The 18,293-nt window shown below is 59.8% G+C and overlaps 2 protein-coding genes across 4 annotated transcripts in view; one reads left to right on the forward strand and one right to left on the reverse strand.

The window, feature by feature from the left end:
- Nucleotides 1-18,287, reverse strand: part of SLC44A3 (solute carrier family 44 member 3) — a 30,033-nt gene extending 11,746 nt beyond the window's left edge. Inside the window, 12 exon segments of the mRNA XM_014448445.2 lie at nucleotides 677-833; nucleotides 4,706-4,871; nucleotides 7,096-7,282; nucleotides 8,510-8,634; nucleotides 9,600-9,689; nucleotides 9,890-10,050; nucleotides 13,782-13,875; nucleotides 14,147-14,283; nucleotides 15,414-15,556; nucleotides 15,877-15,918; nucleotides 17,690-17,797; nucleotides 18,208-18,287. Coding sequence (XP_014303931.1) covers nucleotides 677-833; nucleotides 4,706-4,871; nucleotides 7,096-7,282; nucleotides 8,510-8,634; nucleotides 9,600-9,689; nucleotides 9,890-10,050; nucleotides 13,782-13,875; nucleotides 14,147-14,283; nucleotides 15,414-15,556; nucleotides 15,877-15,918; nucleotides 17,690-17,797; nucleotides 18,208-18,234 — 1,437 coding nt within the window. The 5' untranslated portion in view covers nucleotides 18,235-18,287.
- The window catches only part of MRS2 (MRS2, magnesium transporter), a 12,082-nt gene continuing 11,388 nt past the window's right edge, over nucleotides 17,600-18,293 (forward strand). For all 3 annotated transcript variants that reach the window (XM_006106469.3, XM_014448447.2, XM_023747293.1), the window contains exon 1: nucleotides 17,600-17,627. In XM_006106469.3, the coding sequence (XP_006106531.2) occupies nucleotides 17,615-17,627 (13 nt within the window). In that variant the 5' untranslated portion in view covers nucleotides 17,600-17,614. The remainder of the gene's footprint in view (nucleotides 17,628-18,293) is intronic.

An 18,293-nucleotide genomic window follows, 5' to 3' on the forward strand; every position in this document is an offset into this window, starting at 1 on the left:
GATATATTAAGAAGCAAAGATAATGGGGGGGGGGGGGGCGCGGGGCAGGGGCCGAGTGTGGGAGCAGAGCTGGGAAAGTCCCACCTGCCCTGCCTGTTGGCCAGGAACAGCCTGCGCACAGCTGTCCCCTGGAGCTCGGGTTCCACCGCCATTCACAGCCAACGGGCACAGAAACGCAGCCGGAGCAGCCGCACAAAGGCCCACAGTTCTCCGCTCTGGAGCCGAGATGTGGGTCATCTTGCCCATTTCCCTCTCTCTCTCTCTCTCTCTCTCCCTCTCTCTCACACACACACACACACACACACACACACACACACACACACACCAGTGACTCCCCACGGCGCCCTTTAGGAAACGCAAAAGGCAAGAAATACTTTAGCATTAAAACACAAATACTATTCTAATCTTGTAGATCTTGTAGCGTATTTTTTTCCCTTTAAAAAAAAAAAGCATCTAAATGTCCTTAAAAAATGGTTTAAATTTTCGTCGGAAGAATTCCTCCCATTTGTTCAGCATTTAAACAAGAAGGGAAGCGCCCACTCGGAACTCCTCCCCTTTCCCCCCTCCCCCCACTGCCGCTGTGTGGGTGGAAAAGCACAAACAGCCGATTGGGACAGAGCCTGCAGGGGGTGGGGTGGGGGAGGGCCCCGGGCGGCCCTGCCGTCCTTGGCCTCACCTTGTCCTTCAGGGCCCTGGAAATGAACATGAGGGCGGCTCGTGGAACCCTCACCACGGTGATCAAAAGCGACCCTTTCGCCACTGTCCCTTGGTGGTAGCAGAGAAGGATGGAGAGAGACGACAGGATGGGGCGATGGGGAGGGTCCTGTTCATTCCTGGGGACAGGAGAAGAGGACAGTATTTTAAACCCCTGCTGAGAGGGGAGCCACCAACTCTGGTTCAGATGGGCGATGGCACTAATGGTGCCCAGCCTGGGGTGGGTGCCCAGCCTGGAGTGGGTGCCTGGCCTGGAGTGGGTACCTGGCCTGGAGTGGGTGCCCGGCCTGGAGTGGGTGCCCGGCCTGGAGTGGGTGCCCGGCCCAGAGTGGGGTGCCCGGCCCAGAGTGGGTGCCCGGCCTGGAGTGGGTGCCCGGCCCGGAGTGGGTGCCCAGCCTGGATTGGGTGCCTGGGCCCGGAGTGGGTTCCCGGCCTGGAGTGGGTGCCTGGCCTGGAGTGGGTGCCCGGGCTGGAGTGGGTGCCCGGGCTGGAGTGGGTGCCCAGCCCAGACTGTGTGATTGAGTGCCTGGTCTGGAGTGGGTGCCCAGCCCAGATTGAGTGATTGGGTGCATAGCCTGGAGTGGGTGCCCAGCCTGGATTGGGTTCCCGGCCCGGAGTGGGTGCCCGGCCTGGAGTAGGTGCCCGGCCCGGAGTGGGTGCCCGGCCTGGATGTAGGTGCCTGGCCTGGAGTGGGTGCCCGGCCCGGAGTGGGTACCTGGCCCGGAGTGGGTGCCTGGCCTGGAGTGGGTGCCCAGCCTGGAGTGGGTGCCCGGCCCGGAGTGGGTGCCCGGCCTGGATGTAGGTGCCTGGCCCGGAGTGGGTGCCCGGCCTGGAGTGGGTGCCTGGCCTGGAGTGGGTGCCCGGGCTGGAGTGGGTGCCCAGCCCAGACTGTGTGATTGAGTGCCTGGTCTGGAGTGGGTGCCCAGCCCAGATTGTGTGATTGGGTGCCTGGTCTGGAGTGGGTGCCCGGCCCAGAGTGAGTGCCCGGCCTGGAGTGGGTGCCCAGCCCAGACTGTGTGATTGAGTGCCTGGTCTGGAGTGGGTGCCCAGCCCAGATTGAGTGATTGGGTGCCTGGTCTGGAGTGGGTGCCCAGCCCAGATTGAGTGATTGGGTGCCTGGTCTGGAGTGGGTGCCCGGCCCGGAGTGGGTGCCCGGCCTGGATGTAGGTGCCTGGCCGGGATGCGGGTGGCCAGCAGCGATGCAGAGCACGTGGCAACGTGTCCCTACACGTCGGTCGCTGAGGGAAAAGCATTTCCTGGGCTAAGATAACTCCTGTTGGTGACACTCAATGCCCTAAACCAGTGGTTCTCAACCTTCTGGCCCTTTAAATACAGTTCCTCATGTTGTGACCCAACCATAAAATTATTTTCGTTGCTACTTCATAACTGTAATGTTGCTACTATTATGAATCGTCATGTAAATATCTGATATGCAGGATGGTCTTAGGCGACCCCTGTGAAAGGGTCGTTCGACCGCCAAAGGGGTCGCGACCCACAGGTTGAGAACCTCTGCTAAACAAACATAGAACAGAAAACTTTTTAAAACACTGGTGGGGCCCTGGCTGGTTTAGCTCAGTGGACAGAACATCAGCCTGTGGACTGAAGGGTCCTGGGTTCAATTCCTGTCAAGGGCACAGGCCTGGGTTGCGGGCTCGATCCCCAGTAGGGGGTGTGCAGGAGGCGGCCGATCCATGATTCTCTCTCATCATTGATGTTTCTCTCTCTTCCTCTCCCTTCCTCTCTGGAGTCAATAAAAATATATTAAATGAATAAATAAAACACTGGTGGGTAAAAGAAACCAGGTTCCCTCTTTGCAGCAGCCACCCTTCCACCCGCCCTTTAAGCTGCCTGGTAATCTCGTCTTCATGTTCAGAAGTTCCACTGTAATCGTCTGCCAGGTATAATCGCACAGGGAACGCTGCCCGCCTGGCCGGGTGGTTAGAATCGCTCCGGAATCCGGGGACCGGGACCGTGGCCAGGGAGGGACGGCGCTCCCCTGGCCGGCCAGCCGGGAAGTCTGGCTTCCGCACAGCCTCAGGCTCCTGACACCCAGCTGATCCCTCCTGCTCCCAGGGCTCCCCGTGGAGTCATTTCCGGGACGGACGTGTCCTGACAGGGCTCCCAGCAGGCGGAGCCCAGCTGCACAGGCAGGGGAAGGAGAGGGGGCAGAGCCTCCCCCCAACCCTGAGGGTGAGACCAAGGCCAGCGCTGGGCAGCCCTCCCTGACCCTCCGGATTCCGCCAGGCCGGTTCCCGAGCCCGAGGCCCTTCCCAGAAGCTACTGCTCCGCCCGGGGAGGGGGGCCGCTGCCAGAGGCCTGCGGAGTCCAGGTTTTGAGGGCGCCTAGGCCTGCGAGAGGAAGGGGCGCGGCCGCGGTTTCCGGAGCTGGCAGAGACGCGGTTTGTGGTCAGTCTTCCAGGAGGGAGAAGAGAGCGTGTTTAACTCCGAGTCCCCTCCGTCCGGGAGGAGGAAATGCCAGGGACGGAGCAACAGCTGATGGGAGCGCAGGGATCTGACCACAGAGCGGCAGGCCCGGGGAGTCTGACACATTGCTCCCTGTCCTCATTGTGTTTTGTTTTGTTTTTTTTTTAAAGAATGTTTACGTTCCCATTTAGGAGTCTGTGTGCCTCAGGACTTCTCAGGAGCGGGCGCAGGGGCAGAGGGCACCCCTGCTTCCCAGCCGGGAGGGGCCCGGGGCCCAGCTGCTGTGAGCAGGCTTCCTGCCATTTCCTGATCCTCAGCCACGGACGCCACGCCGTGTACGCCGCCCCGCCGTGAAATGCAGACTCAGCTCTCACAGGGCCTCATTCTCCCACCCCCTCCCGCTCAGCACAATCACACTGCAGCTTCCAGTTAGAGTCCTTTTCCAGCTTCAGTGAGATTTAACTGACGTGCAACACCGTGATTGAGCGTCAACCTCTGGACCAGGAAGGTCAGGGTTCGATTCCCGATCGGGGCACAGGCCCGGGCTGCAGGCTCGATTCCCAGTGTGGGGCGTGCAGGAGGCAGCTGGTCCATGATTCTCTCTCATCACTGATGTTTCTATCTCTCTCACCCTCTCCCTTCCTTTTTGAAATCAATAAAAAAATATTTTTAAAACAAACAAACAAAACAAAACAAACCCCAGCTGCTCTTTGTGGGCAGGAAGGAGGTGCCTGCTCAGCACATGAGGCATCCCCACTCCACTCTCCTCCCCCAGAAACACCCTGTTATCTGCTCGCGTGGTCTGGGAGATCAGAGGGGGGCTGGCCCAGCGGGGACTGAGCTTCCTGTCAGCGTCCTGGCCTGTGCCTGTCCTGGCCGGTCCTGTCCTGGCCGGTCCTTTTTAGCCCGAGGTGTTACCATTGCCCCATGTGGAGAGTCGCCAGACAGGTCGGGTGAAGGAGCGTGGGTGTGCGTGTCCTCGGGCACCGTGAGGTCATGGGTGTGAACACTGCAGAGTCACGGGGAAGCACAGGCAGGAAGCCATTCGCTCGCACACACGGGAACCCTTGGGTTTGCAGACGTCACTGAGGTGCGTCCCACACGGCCCAGGGCGCCCCATACGGCCCATATACCGGACCCCTCGGGTTTGCAGACGTCACTGAGGTGCGTCCCACACGGCCCAGGGCGCCCCATACGGCCCAGGGCGCCCCACGCGGCCCAGTGAGTCCCATGCGGCCCAGGGCGCCCCACGTGGCTCAGGGCGAAGCTGGTGAGAAGGACACTTGCAGGAGGCCCTGCCTTCCAGCTCTCTCCCCTCCACGCAGCCTGCATTTCCCTATCTGGCTTCCTGCTGGGTTTTCTATCTTAAAGAGCTTGGATCTGTGGCGGACGGAAGGGACACCATTTCTTTTCCCACCAAATAAGCGCCCAGAGTTTTGGCTTCGCGTAGCTCTTGCCAGTCCCTTTGAAGGGGTCAGGTCCAAACTGAAAAATTCCTGGGTCGCACAATGTGATGACACAAGCCAGCCAGCAGGGGCAGCAGGGGCAGCAGGGGCAGCTGGACCTACCTGTTGAAGTAGCAGGCCGCCACGGCCCCCGCCACCGCCATCTGCTGGCAGGCGAGGATGAAGTCGCTGGTCCAGACGAGGCCCAGGAGGTGGTACCCCCACATGTAGTGGAGGCCGGAGAGAGGCTGGTACTCCACCCGTCCCCCTGCGGTGACCTGGGCCGCTCCTAAGGTTAGAGCACAGACATGCTTACACCAGCGCCGTCCGAGCACCGACCCACAGGCCCACCTCCGCCCCCCACCCCCCGGCCTCTGGCATCCATGAAACACAAACGCCCCAGTAACGTGTCAAGCGCCCGCCCACCCTAATCTAAGATCCCCACAGCAAAGACGAAGCATTCCGATCACATTTAACTTACGGACACAGTGAACCATAAGCGCAGTGACGGATGGTGGGCAGTGAGCAGGACACACGGTGTCCACCTTCCTATTCACCCCACTTTGCGGGTGAACACGGAGGTTCGGAAGGGTCACAACCCTTTCGGACTCGAGATTAGCGGGAGGAGAACGGGAAGCCACGCCCCCTGGGCGCTGACACCCGTCTTCCTCCAAACCGCCTTGTGAGATAACAGACCTCCTGTGACCGAGCCCCCCGAAGCTGTGGGGGCCCCGGGACAGAACCCCGAGTCACCAAAAATGTAGCCTTGGTATAAGCGACGAGGTGCAGGGACAGCGGCTAACGGGACAAGCCGAGGCCCCGCAGGCCCTCACACCCCGGCACCCCACGCCACTGGACGCCGCTGGATCCGAACGTCTGGGAAGCCGTCTCTGACTTGCTCTTCGCTCTGGTCACCCAGCGGTTCACAGCCTTTCCTCTAGGCCAATGGCCGGCAAACTGCGGCTCGAGAGCCACATGCGGCTCTTTGGCCCCTTGAGTGTGGCTCTTCCTAAGCCTTAGGAGTCCCCTAATTAAGTTAATAACAATGGACCTACCTATATAGTTTAAGTTTAAAAAATTTGGCTCTCAAAAGAAACTTCAATCGTTGTACTGTTGATATTTGGCTCTGTTGACTAATGAGTTTGCCGACCGCTGATCTAGGCCGGCTTTCTCAGCTCTGCACGTACTAACGGGCACTGTGGACCATTTAATTCGTTGTTGGGGGGTGGGGGCAGGCCTGTGCCTTGCAGGGTGTCCAGCAGGGTCCAAGGCCTCTACCCATCTGACGCCAGCAGCATCCTCCTGCCCCTCCCCGAGTCCTGCCAGCCCCCAAGGTCTCCAGACTGCCCAATGCCACCTGCGGGACAAAACCAGTGCCCGGGAACCAGGGCTGCAAGCGAACCCGGGTTAGGGTTAGGGTTAGGGTTAGGGTTAGGCTCCTTCCGTGAAAGCCCAGGGAAGTCCCGGAGGGCGGGCGGTCCCCGGCACGTGGCTGCCCTCTCCTGGGCGGCCGTGGCCCTGCAGTCAGGAGCCCCGGGAGCACCGGCTATTTTGTTGCTGAGCTTTGTTACAATGCAGCAATAGGAAGTGCCGGGAAGTTCAGGGACCAGACCCAAGATGCCATGGGTCTTGGGGGACCTAAGAAAGGTCTTGGCTCCAGGCTCAGCTTGGACACGTGTCAGAAGCCCCCGGGGGGCGGTGGTCACGGGCCTGGGCTGGGCGGTCACCCCTCTGCCCTGAGCCTAAGGCCACCCCCCAACATCCTCTTTCTCACCGACTTGAAGGCATCTGCTTCCCAAGAACCTCGCACGTCTTTCCAAGAATCTCCCGGGACCCCTTCCCTCCTCCCCCTTCCCTCCTCCCCCTTCCCTGCCATTTCTCTCATGAAACACAAAACCAGCTGCTCTTCAACCCGAAGAGGAGAGAACTTCCCGCTTCCCCAGGCCCAGCCCGAGCCCGTCACCCTCACCAGGCACCTGGCTGCCAGAGGCTCGGGCCCCACAAACCGTCCCACCAACAGGGCAGCGGCCCTGGCACAGCGGCCCTGACACTCGGGCATCCCCATGTGACCTGGGCCGCTCCTAAGGTTAGAACACAGACATGCTTACACCAGCACCATCCGAGCATCGACCCACAGGCCCACCTGGAAATACTCACATAGCACGCGGCCCTGACACGCGGCCCCGACACGCAGCGGCCCTGACACGTGGCCCTGACACACGGCCCTGACACACGGCCCCGACACGCAGCCCTGACACGCGGCCCTGACACGCAGTGGCCCTGACACACAGCCCCGACACTCGGCCCCGACACGCAGCAGCCCCGGGCCCCGACACGCGGCCCCGACACGCGGCCCCGACACGCAGCCCTGACACGGTGGACCTGACATGCAGCCCCGGCACGTGGCCCCGACACGTGGCCCCAGCACCCGGCCCCGGCACGCAGGGGCCCTGACACGCAGCCCCGGCACGTGGCCCCGACACCTGGCCCTGACACGGCGGCACCCACCTCACCTGCGGTGCCCAGGCTCAGCAGCACGGCCACCCAAAGCGCCCAGAAGAGGAGGAGGAGGGCGCACGTCCACAGCGGCTGGAGCAGCAGGAAGGGGCAGCGGCTGATGGCCTTGTTTGTGACCTGCAGGAGCTCGACTGCCAACTTCGTTCTCCTTCTCAGGATAAAAATCAGCACCAGCAGAACGGCCTGGCCAGAAAGGGGTTACGCTGTTCAAAGTGCCGCAGAGGGAGAGGCTGGGACACCCCACCTTCCCCTGCCCCGCAGCCAGCAGCCCTGCTAGGACAGCGACTCCCACTTTCGCTGTCCGGGAACACATTCTAGAAAGCGAACTGAGCACCTAGTGTGCGCTGGTCCCGGCGAGGCCCTGCCGCCGTGGCATGAGCAGGACACACTCCCGGCCCTGAGGAGCCTGTGGCCGGTTGGGGAGCAAGAGAACATGAGAGTGAGGCCCTGGGCTGGGGACTGCCACCCCCCCGACCCCCGCACCCACAGCACAGAGGTAACGAGAATGCAAAGGCTGCGAAGGGCAGGGAACACGCGTGACGCAGACGGTCTAACTGCCACAAAGCACCTCGCGCCTCCTCCGCCGCCTGCACAGGAGCCTCACGTAAGGACAGAGCCCCCTCCCCCCACACCCTGGCCCAGGGTGTCTCACACTCGGCCCTGAGCCCCTGCAGGTGGGTCTCGTGTGTGCAGGTCCCTGGTTACTTCCTCTGGCTAATCTGTCTCATGTCTGAGCGACAGACCAGCTGGGAGACCCTGAGGGGGAGGCCAGTGCCCCTCCCCGCACAGGGTCTACGGCTGAGACTGCCGCGCAGGGAGCAGGGACGAAGCGGGTGGGCGGGCAGTGGATTCCTGGGCTTGGCTGTCCCCTTGCTCCACAGCAGCCCCGCTCCCCAGCCTCGGTCTCCCCATGACACTGGGGGCTGGAGGGAGGAGGGATGGCCACACCCGACAGCCTGTCAGTGCTCCCATGTGACCAATGAGGTGACAGGCGGAGGGCCCACCGTGGTGGGCGGGGATGTTGAACTAGACCTGAGGCTGGTGGACACACTGTGTATGGTGGGCGGTGTGAGCATCGTCCTCACACAGGGAACACTGTGCCCCGCAGCGTCCACCCTTCAGCCACCTGGAACTTGAATTAGGGGCCTGGTTCCACTGCGTTCAAGGCCAACGAAAGCACAGCAGCAGGGCGGCCTCGGAGAGGTGGCGGGAACGGGGAGAGGGAAGACGCATCCCTAGTGCCGGAAGGTCCGGGCGCGTCCCTGTGTGGGGACCGCAGATAAACACACAACCAGCGTCATAGCTCACTAGGCGAAGACACAGAAGCTCTGCCTGTTCCGGCTAAAACCAGGCACTTGGATTCAGAGCTGCGGCTGGCTCACCCCCCACCACCTCCCGCGCATTTCTTACCGTGAGAACCGTGGCCACCACAGCAAAGCCCAGCAAGCAGGTCACGTTGTCCCTTTCCGTGTCCAGCGCCACGCTGAGGTCAGCGCTGTAGTCGTAATACAGCCACCACAGGACGCCACAGACAACTGGGAGGCCAGGCACAGGCTTAGCACCTGCCCCAGGTGCCCACCCACCTCCCCCTGCACCCAGCTCGTGGGGCCACACATCCCCGGGCGCCCTGAAGGGCTGGCAGGCCAGGCCACCCAGCCATGGAGTGGATGCGTGTCTCTGGGAGATGCAGGGGTGAGCCAGGGAGAAACTGTGCCAACAGCACGGTGAGAGGAACAACATTCGACCCAAAGTCTAAAACCTCCCAGCGGGCTCTGCTGGTGACGAGCCCGCAGGTGCCGGGGCACTGCAGACACTCTGCCACCTTCGCCACATCCACAGTGACAGGAAGGTCACCGTCCCTCGCCAGCCCCAGTGCGTGTCCCCCGGGGACCCACTGTGTACCTGGGCCGAGGGCGCTACATGCAGAGGGCACAGCGGTTCTCCCGGGAAGGAAACTGGCTGCACCCGGGACTGGAAGCTCAGATCCCTGGACCCTGGTGTGGCTGCTGCCCCAGGCTCCTGCCCGCCCTGCCTCTGGGGCCCCTCCCCCGGCCCAGCAATGAGGAGGGAAGCAGTGGGGCCGTTTTCAAGGATGGACACAAGGCCATGACCGGCAGGCTCGTCCCCCACATGCAGCGAGATGGGGTCAGAGGGGAGGCTCTCCAAGGCCCCACTTCACCCAAAACCTGGAGTCTTTTGACTTCTACGCTTAATGGAACTGCTCTTCACTTGATCAAACAGAAACCCAGCCTGGCTGCGTGGCTCAGGGGCTGAGCGTTGGCCTAGGAACCAGGAGGTCAGGGTTCAGTTCCCGGTCAGGGCACAGGCCCAGATTACGGGCTCGATCCCCAATAGGGGGTGTGCAGGAGGCAGCCGATTGATGAATCTCCTCATTGATGTTTCTATCTCACTCCCTCTTCCCTCTCCCTTCTTTTCTGAAATCAATTTAAAAAAATAACTTATTCTTCTTTTTAAAGGAAACCCAAGTGGAAATACTCACACAGCAGCCCCACAGTAACCAACGCGACCAAAGTGTGAACCAGAAGGCGGGTGACGACGCGGAAGGTGAGCATCATGGCCAACGACAAGGCTGGAAAGAAGCGAAACACAGTTCAGCGACCACCGACCCCCTCGGTGTGAGGGCCCAGAGGCTCCGCCCCAGAGGGAGGGCGACATACAGAGCGAGGCTCTAAATTTAATCAAGAGGCTTATTTTCATTATCCGACATACGTAAGTGGGAGGAACCCTGGCAGCCCCGCACGGATGGTCATGAGTAAAAGTGAGGACTACCCAGTGCGAGGACACACAGGCCCAGGATCGTGTTTCTTCCCGACATGATCCCGCCGAGCGCGCGCTGGAGGGCGTCAGCGTCGTTGATCAGGACAGACGCGAACAGGGAGTAGCACTCCGGCGTCTGGGGGACGCAGCGGTTAAACAGGGGGAAAGACTTGCTAAAAATAAAAGGTGGGAAAATGGTGGAGAGGTTTGTTTAATTACTTTTTAAAAAAAAAAGATGTTTAGAATTCTCAACAACCAAGAGAGCATAAGAGAGGCAGTAATAAAAAGAGGCTTAGTACCCTGCAAGCAGAGGCCCTCAGAGAGTCTGCTGTCGATCCCTGTTGCCATGGTGACAGCCGATTGATGCCTCTGGATGGGGAATGACCAAGGGAACTCTGGGAAGCAGGCTCCCAGAGATCATTGGGAAAGGTGGCCTTGCAAACTCAGAGACCTCAGTGACCCCAAAGGGTGGTCTGAACTGAAAGCATTTTAATTAAAAGCCGTCCATGGTGAGTAGTCACGTCCTAGGGCAGTGAGGGCGAACATATGACACGCGTGTCAGAGGTGACACTCGAACTCATTTTTTTGGTTGATTTTTTTGTGTTAAATGGCATTTAAATATATAAAATAAATATCAAAAATATAAGTCTTTGTTTTACTGTGGTTGCAAATATCAAAACATTTCTATATGTGACACGGCACCAGAGTTAAGTTAGGATTTTTCAAAATGCTCACGTGCCGAGCTCAAAAGGTTCGCCATCACTGTCTGTCCTAGGCCAGCAGGTAACTGGTAACTTCCCTTTTCCCGACCCCTCGGGGCATCACCAGTGCACCAGGGCGGAGACCACAATCCCCTCCTTGTTACTGTTCTCACGTTGTTATTGTTGACTGTGAACTATGTGGCCATCGTTTAACTTTTTATCCAATCCCAGGGGTTCCCACCCCCTTTGCTGTCTCCCGCCCCCCTCATCACCACCCATGGATTTCCCGTGACACACGTCTCCTCCTCTGATTGCAATGTATAGAACGAGGGGAAAACCGCCATTCTCCGGAGCACTGTCCCGATACACGGAGAGTCTGCCTCCCGGCAACTGTCCAGTTTGGCTCAAATAAACTCACAAAAATTCTTTACAGGTTTGCATGCTTCTTACGTTAACAGAATTCATCTGAGCAAACGACGCAGTGACTGGATGGGCACAGAGGAGGGAGACTGGAACCAGAATTCACCGGAGAAAACCTAAGCCTTTCAGATTTCAAAGGCACACGGGACTCAAAGTCCTACATGACCTTGGACTCCAGAGGGGGAGGGCCTGCTGGTCAGGGACCGGCCGCAGCCTTTTCTCACTGCTCCTGAGAGCTCTCACCTGGGCACTCACACCTTCCGGGCACCCCCCACTGCTCCGAAAGGGCACTGAGCCTCACGTGGTCAGCGGGGGAGGAGCAATGGCGGGTCACCGGGAGGCATTCAGGAAATGTGCTGTGGCCCCGCAGCCACGCTTCTCGGGTTGCGAGCCTGCACTCCTGGCAGGGCTCTCCCGCGATAAACCCGATCGTCCCACCTCAGGACAGACACTGGCTTGTGCGGGAGAAGGAGACGGAGCCTCCATGTCCCCAGCTCCGTCCGAGGAAAGCCCGCCAGCAGGGCTTGTCTTCACTTGGAAAGCTGGTATTGGAAGGGTCGCATTTGAGGGTGAAAGGGTTGGTCTGGTGACCCTAGGTCACATGGTACGCCCCCCCCCCCAAGGGGGCCTCTGCCTGCTCGCGTGGTCACAGAAACAGCGTGGGTGCTGCCTCACAGCCTTTCCGTCGGCAGCGCCTTCGCCAGCAGCAAAGCAGGAATGAAAGCGACACCACGGCACCGAGGCCACAGCAAGTGACTCCGCCGCCAGAACTCAGGAAAGGCCCCGCCCAGCAAGAACCAGACGCTCAATGACAGCCGCCAGGACCCAAATCTCAGCCTGGCAGGGCCTCCAGCTGCCGTCCACTTACAATGAGAATAGTCCACCTGCGGTCAGGGTACCACCTCGAAGCCCCTCTCATGCCTTCTGCAGGGGGCACGGAGAGGGCGCCCCTAAAGACCTTCCCGGAAGACCAGCACTGCCTCTCGCTCCTCGGGGAGCCAGCGCGTGGGGGAGGGCTTGGGCAGCACCTCAGCCTAACGAAGACGCTTGTTCACGTGGTTCTTAGGAGGACAGGGACGGGGACGAGGACGGGGCAACACGGCTACAGAATGGAAAGGCTCGGGGCGAGGGGGGCCTGTGTGTACTTCACTCTTTGCTATACAGTGGGGCCTTGACTTACGAATTTAATTTGTTCGGAGACCAAGCTCGTTAAGGAGCTCGTTAACTCAAATTACTCTATCAACTCAATGCAAAAAATCTGCCGGGAGACAGCTGGTATCTCAAAAAACTCGTTAGTCGGGACACTCGTAAATCAAGGCCCCACTGTACTGTGTTCCCCGCTTTAGCCACCATGCTGGGCACAGGGCCCTTGCTCCATAAACTGCTCTGAATGAGTAAGCGATGGGAGTATGAGGATTTCCCCACCTGGTTAAGGAGGAAACTAGAAGGTGGAGGTAGAGAATCTGTTCAAGATTACATAAGTAGCTAAAAATAAAAACTCACACCCACACTGGCAGCCTGACACCAGGGCTCGGGATCCTAATAGGTTACAAGTGCATCAAGAAGAGGCATGTGATGGTCACGGGAAATAGAAAAAACATCTGTGTGACGGTGCAGAATGTCACAGTGTGAATGAACATGCAAATTCTAAAAAAACCCAGGAATGCCTGGTTGCAATAAAAAGGCCAAAGTCAGTGGATTCTACTTTGTGACAGTTGGTGCTCTCCAGGCGCAGCCACGCTGCTGCAGAGGGTCAGCGTTCTTTCACGGCTGCGCAGGGTTCCGTGGTGTAGATGGACCACAGCTTTACCCTCTCACCTGGCGATGGACTTGGACTTTTCCAGATCTCAGCTACTGTAAACTGTGCTGCTATGAACATGGGGGTGTGTACATTCTTTCTGGTTTCTTAGGATATATTCCTAGAAGTGGGATCACTGGGTCCCATGGGAGTTCCATTTGAAATTAAAACTCTTTAAATAAGAAAGCAGTCTATGGTGGGTAGTCATGTCCTAGGCCGGTGTCCTCCCTGACAAAGACCAACTTCCGTCTTTCCTGAGCCTGTTGTCCTTTTGCATCTAAGATAACACACCTGGGAAAGTCAGGGTAACTGGTAACTTCCCTTTTCCCGGACCCCTCAGGGCACAACTAGTACACCTGGGAGGAGACCACAGATTCCCTCATTGTTACTGTTATCCTGTTAATTGCTGACTGTTAACTACCCTGCACCCACCTGTGTGAAGGCAGCATGCGTCCATCATTTCACTTTTATCCAATCCCAGGGTCCCCCCCCGCTTTGCCTTCTCCCGCCTCCCTAATCCATCACCAATGGATTTAAGTGCCCACTTGCGTCCCCTCCTTGGACTGTAATGTTTAAAACAAGGTGAAACCCGCCACTCTCAGGGGCACTATCCCAATCCATTGAGGTCCTGCTTCCTGGCCATTGTCAACAATTCGGCTCAAACTCACAAAAATTCTTTCCAGGTCTGAATGTTTCATATGTTAACACGTGCATGCATCGCTCTTGCTGGCTCCAGGCTGCCCTGTGAGGACCACACGCACCTTTATTGCTGTTTCCTCCTGCTCGGCCTGGTTCCCACCCCGCTGTCCTTACAAACGCTGCAAACAGCCGCACCTGGTTGGTCCCTGGCCTCTGGCCGACCTGCTCCCTGCAGACAGCTCCACCGCTCACTCCTTTGCCCCTCCCACAATGCCTAGAAGAGTGATAGACAGGGCCAGGCACCCAATCACCTTTGTTGACAGACAGGGGATGTATGGGCTTTTACCTGGGAGGCACTGGGAGCCTGGGGCACAGTGAGGCTGCACCGGGATTCTGGGTGTAGTTGGCGGGACTCAAGCTGTACACACACAGGAAGGACCCTGGGAGCGGGAGATAGCAGACTGTAGGACCTGTCCCTGTCCCTGTCCCTGGGGGGCCAGCACAGCAACCCATCCTTGTACAAAACTGTGCAGACGGGATGAATCCCTGGGATCTAGAAAGGGGCCTGTGGGGGACCTAGAGACAGAGCACAGGTGCCCCCTGAGGTCAAGGGGGGCCCTCAGGGCAGGTTGTCTCGGCAGGTGTGCACAGGTGACCCCACCGCGGCTCCCCCTGGGGCAGGGCCCGCCCTCGGGGCCCCTCGGCGCCCACCAGTGTTGTTGGCGAAGAGCTGCACTTCTTCCAGGGTGTGGAGCTGCTCCTCGGGGCAGCTGGCGACGCAGAGGGCGGTGGAGGTGAGCCGGCCATCCCTGACGTCCAGGTGGCAGGAATCCATGAAGAACACGTGTCTGGGAGACAGGAGAAAGGAGGGGACCTCCTCAGAGCAGGTCTTCTCCTGGGGCTCAGCGGGGGCCTTAAAAAATAGCCACAAGCTACCAGATGCGGGCGTAAGGAGCAAAGCCTCACGAGGAATGCCTCCGCAGAAGTCAGTGCGCACCATGCCCCCCATTCCCCACCCCAACCATGGCAGCGGGAGCCACACTCAACTGTTAACTAGCGGGCGGGGCTCAGTGGTTGAGCTGCAACCCATGAGCCTGGTCACCGGTTAGATTCCCGGTCAGGGCACATGCCCGGGTGGTGGGCTCGATCCCAGGTAGGGGTGTGCAGGAGGCAGCAATCGATGTCTCTCTCCCATCATTGATGTTTCTCTCTCTCCCTGTCCTTTCCTCTCTCTCTAAAATCAATAAAGACATACTTTAAAAATAAATAATAATAAAGCTACGGACTTTGCTAGTAGCATGCACAAATGTACACGAAACATTTGAACTAACGTCCCTGTCCAGCTCCGCGTTTTCTGGGGGACAACAGCAGGAGCTGCCTGAGGTGGGAGGGGGCTGCCTGGCGGCGGGCAGCGCACAGTCTGCTCTAGGAAACCCGCAGGAAGCACCTCTGCCCCGAGTCCCTCTACTTCAGAGAGTAGCTGGACCCAGAGCCGCAGGAGGGGAGGCTGTGAACCTGAGGCCACGGGCCACGGATGAGAGTGCAGACAGGGGCGGGGGAGGGACAGTCCCCGGCACTCCCAGTCGGGACGCGGCTATTTCTCCATGGAAGCAGCACTGGGGATGGTGTGCCCTTGCTCACATGCCACTGGACTGACACATGAGGAGGCGGAGGATGGCAACAACTAACGTTCAGTGAGCCGTAGCTCGGGCAGTGTCTCGGGATCCTGGCAACAGCCTGGCCGGGGGATAATGAACCAGGCCTCACAGGACGGAAACTCAGCTCAGAGAGGTGACGGGCTCTGCCCGAGGGCGCACAGCCGACAGGCAGCAGCGCCGAGTCTGATCCGAGGGCTGTTGATTCTGAAGCTGTGGCCTCAGAGTTTTAACGGGAAAACGGTCCCAGGCTCAGAATGACCAATGGACGCAAAGTGTGACATGGAGCCCCCTGCAGGTTGGAGGCTCACGTGGACACTTACTTTTTTAGGGTCATGTCCTGCCCGGAAAGAGGGGCCCCTTCCACGGGGGAGTTCTTCCTGCCGCACACGTTGCCGAAGCTGTCGTGGCCGAAGAGGAGCCTTCCCGTGGCTCCGGCCACCACCGCGGAGCCCGTGATGAACATCTGGGAAAGCCCAGGTGGCACGTGAGAGACTGGCCAGGGGCTCCGGGGCGCTCCCCCGCCAATGTTGACAGGAATGAAACCAAACAAACTGGGGGGCATCAAGGTGCTCCCCTCACACGCTCACCAGGTCACTCGGCTTTTATCCAAGGGCCAGGGCTCTGCCACTTCTTCCCCCGAGTTTTCAGATGTCTGTCCGTCCACCCGTCCACCCCTTCTTCTCTCCTCCCTTCCTACCTTTCCCAGGTTTCCTTCCTTCCTACCCTCCCTTCCTCCTCCTCTCCTTCTCTCCCCCTTTCTGTTCTTGTCTTACAAAAACTGACCCTCAAGGGTTGAGGCGACACAGCTGATATACACCAACAATTCTGCGGGACAAGAACATCTTGCAGTTGAGAGTCACTTTTATCCAATTTCATAGTGAATGTGGAATATTTGAAATTCCACCTCAAAAGTTCAGTCCCAGTGACAAGCACTGACGGGCCTGGCAGACGGAGTCAGATCTTCCGCAAACACAAACACGGGGCGTGAGTTTCCCAGCCGCGCACGCTGCGCAGAGCACCACCCGGGACTCGGACGCCAGCATCGGTCCGGCGGCGGGACGCAGTGCGCCTCCGGGGACGGACCCTGTGACACCATGCGTTTCCCAGGCGCACTGTCCCAGCCAAATGCTGCAGGGGGTCCGCACCGCACTCGTTCACTTAGAAACCAAAACAACAGCCTGCAGGGCCCAGCGTGGGCCAGGGACCGAGCCGGGGGCAGACAGATGCCCGCCCCGCAGAGGCAGGAAGAACAGGCCCCGTGCTGTTTTCCGTCTGTGGTTTAACAATGTGGCAGCAGCTACTAAAAGCCAGTCCGCTCGGGAAGGGCTCTCATGGCTCGGATCTGACGGAGGAGGGGCACGGGCACAGGAAGCCTCCGGTTTACTTGGCAAATGGCCTGCTCCGGGGCCCCTCTCCGCTGGCCCGTCACTGTGCAGGCTGGGCTGACCCAGCAGCCGCCGGGCCGGGAGCGCGGCGGTGCCGTCTAGGTTTGAACCGCGCAGGGGGCTGGGGAAGACCGTTAAATAACACAGGAGCCCCAGGTCCAAGCTGCCGGGTGCCGGCCGGACAGAGGCTCCGGCATTCCTGCAACAGCGGGCCCGGCAGAAACACCAGCCACCTGTGGGCAGCCCCAGGGCCGCGATACGGGCAACACAGACGTCCGGTCACACCTTTACGGCCCGGGCTGTCTGTCTATGGGGAACCAGTTGGGAAAGTCAACAACCAATGCTTTTCTAAGGAGAGAGGAATGGGGAAGAGAAACATGGCATCTTAGAATCTATTCCACTTTATCGCTTCTCAGCACAGGCGCTCCTCGCTGGTGCCAACAGCGGGCTTTGTGGGTTAATCACCCGCCAGGCAGCAACTGCAGCCTCCATCGCCGCGGACGGTGGTTTCACCGGCGGCCTGTGAGGGTGAGGGAGCTCTCCCTGCTGCTCCCACAACGCTAAGGCAGCGCAGAGCCGCAAGATCCCGCTCCCACGGGACGCGCCCAGGACCAAGCAGCACAGCCTGGGGAGGTCTGCCAGCAACCACATACCTGGAAACCAGAAAGAAACTGGGGGTGGGGGTGGGGGGCAGTGATCAGCTACCACACTAGCGGGTTCGTGGCACAGGCCTGCTTCCCTCCGCTAAGAGTCATCTATTTCCAGGCTCACCTTGGACTGACCTGTGTTAAAGGAACAGCAAACGCCTGAGGGACATTTTAACCTGGGGGCTGAGGTGGTATGAGCACCCCCACGGAGTGAGTGTGGAAGAGAGACCGCACGCGGAAGAGAGACGGCACACGGGCTAAGAAACGATCCCATCTTCCCGCTCCTACCCCACGGCCTCGGCCCCTAATGAAGCCTTCTGTTCGGACGCCCTGCAGGACCAGGCAGCTCTCCAGGTGAGCGACGCACCTGACCAGCGTTCCGGGATCGTGCTCATCCTGCCCCAGGCAGGTGCCTCCCATGGTGGCACCAGCTTTCACCTGGACCGACCCCCACACACACACCTAGGCTCCCCCAGGAAAGGCCTAGCCATGCGATTTACAGGTGAGCACAGCTCTGTGGGGACCCACACACCGGTCTCCTCCCCGCCAGGCGGCCACGCTCACCAAACCCGCCCAGAAGAGGAAGAACAGGAGCAGCCAGCCCGTGTCGGTGCATTTCCTGTAAATCTGAGGCCGCCACTCTCTTCGCTGGGGGGTTCTCTCTGCGGAAACCTGCCAGGAAAAGAGGGGAGCGCGGAGGAAAGGGCGCGGTCACCTGTGGGTCCCACCTGGGGCGCCCCAAACTTGCTGGAGGACTGCGCCGAGGAACTTCCTTTGTGTGTGTGTTTGTCCTGGGAGCTCGCAAACACCTGCTCCTCGCGGGGTGGGTGGGAGGCCCCCAGCCGCTAAGTCCCCACCTGGCGGTGCACCTGGGGGTGGCCCGAGGTCGCACCCTAGGCCAGCCTCCCCCCCACCAGCGACCCAGCAGAGTGGGGTCCGAGGCGCCCGCCATGGGTCACAGGGCTCGGCATGCAGGCAGGGCTCTATCGGCGCTGAGAGGGGCAGGTGCGCGCAGGTGGGGCCCGAATCCCTGCCCCGGGTCCTCCCCTCCCCTCCCCTCCCCTCCCCCGGGCGGCACTCACCGGGCTCTGGGCGCCGAGGCACCGCATCCTGCGTTCCGGGCGGGACTGGGGGGCGCGCAGCGCCCACAGCGGGCAAACCTGGGGCC

Source organism: Myotis lucifugus, unplaced genomic scaffold, assembly GCF_000147115.1.
Source record: "Myotis lucifugus unplaced genomic scaffold, Myoluc2.0 scaffold_832, whole genome shotgun sequence".
NCBI classification, from domain to species: Eukaryota; Metazoa; Chordata; class Mammalia; order Chiroptera; family Vespertilionidae; genus Myotis; species Myotis lucifugus.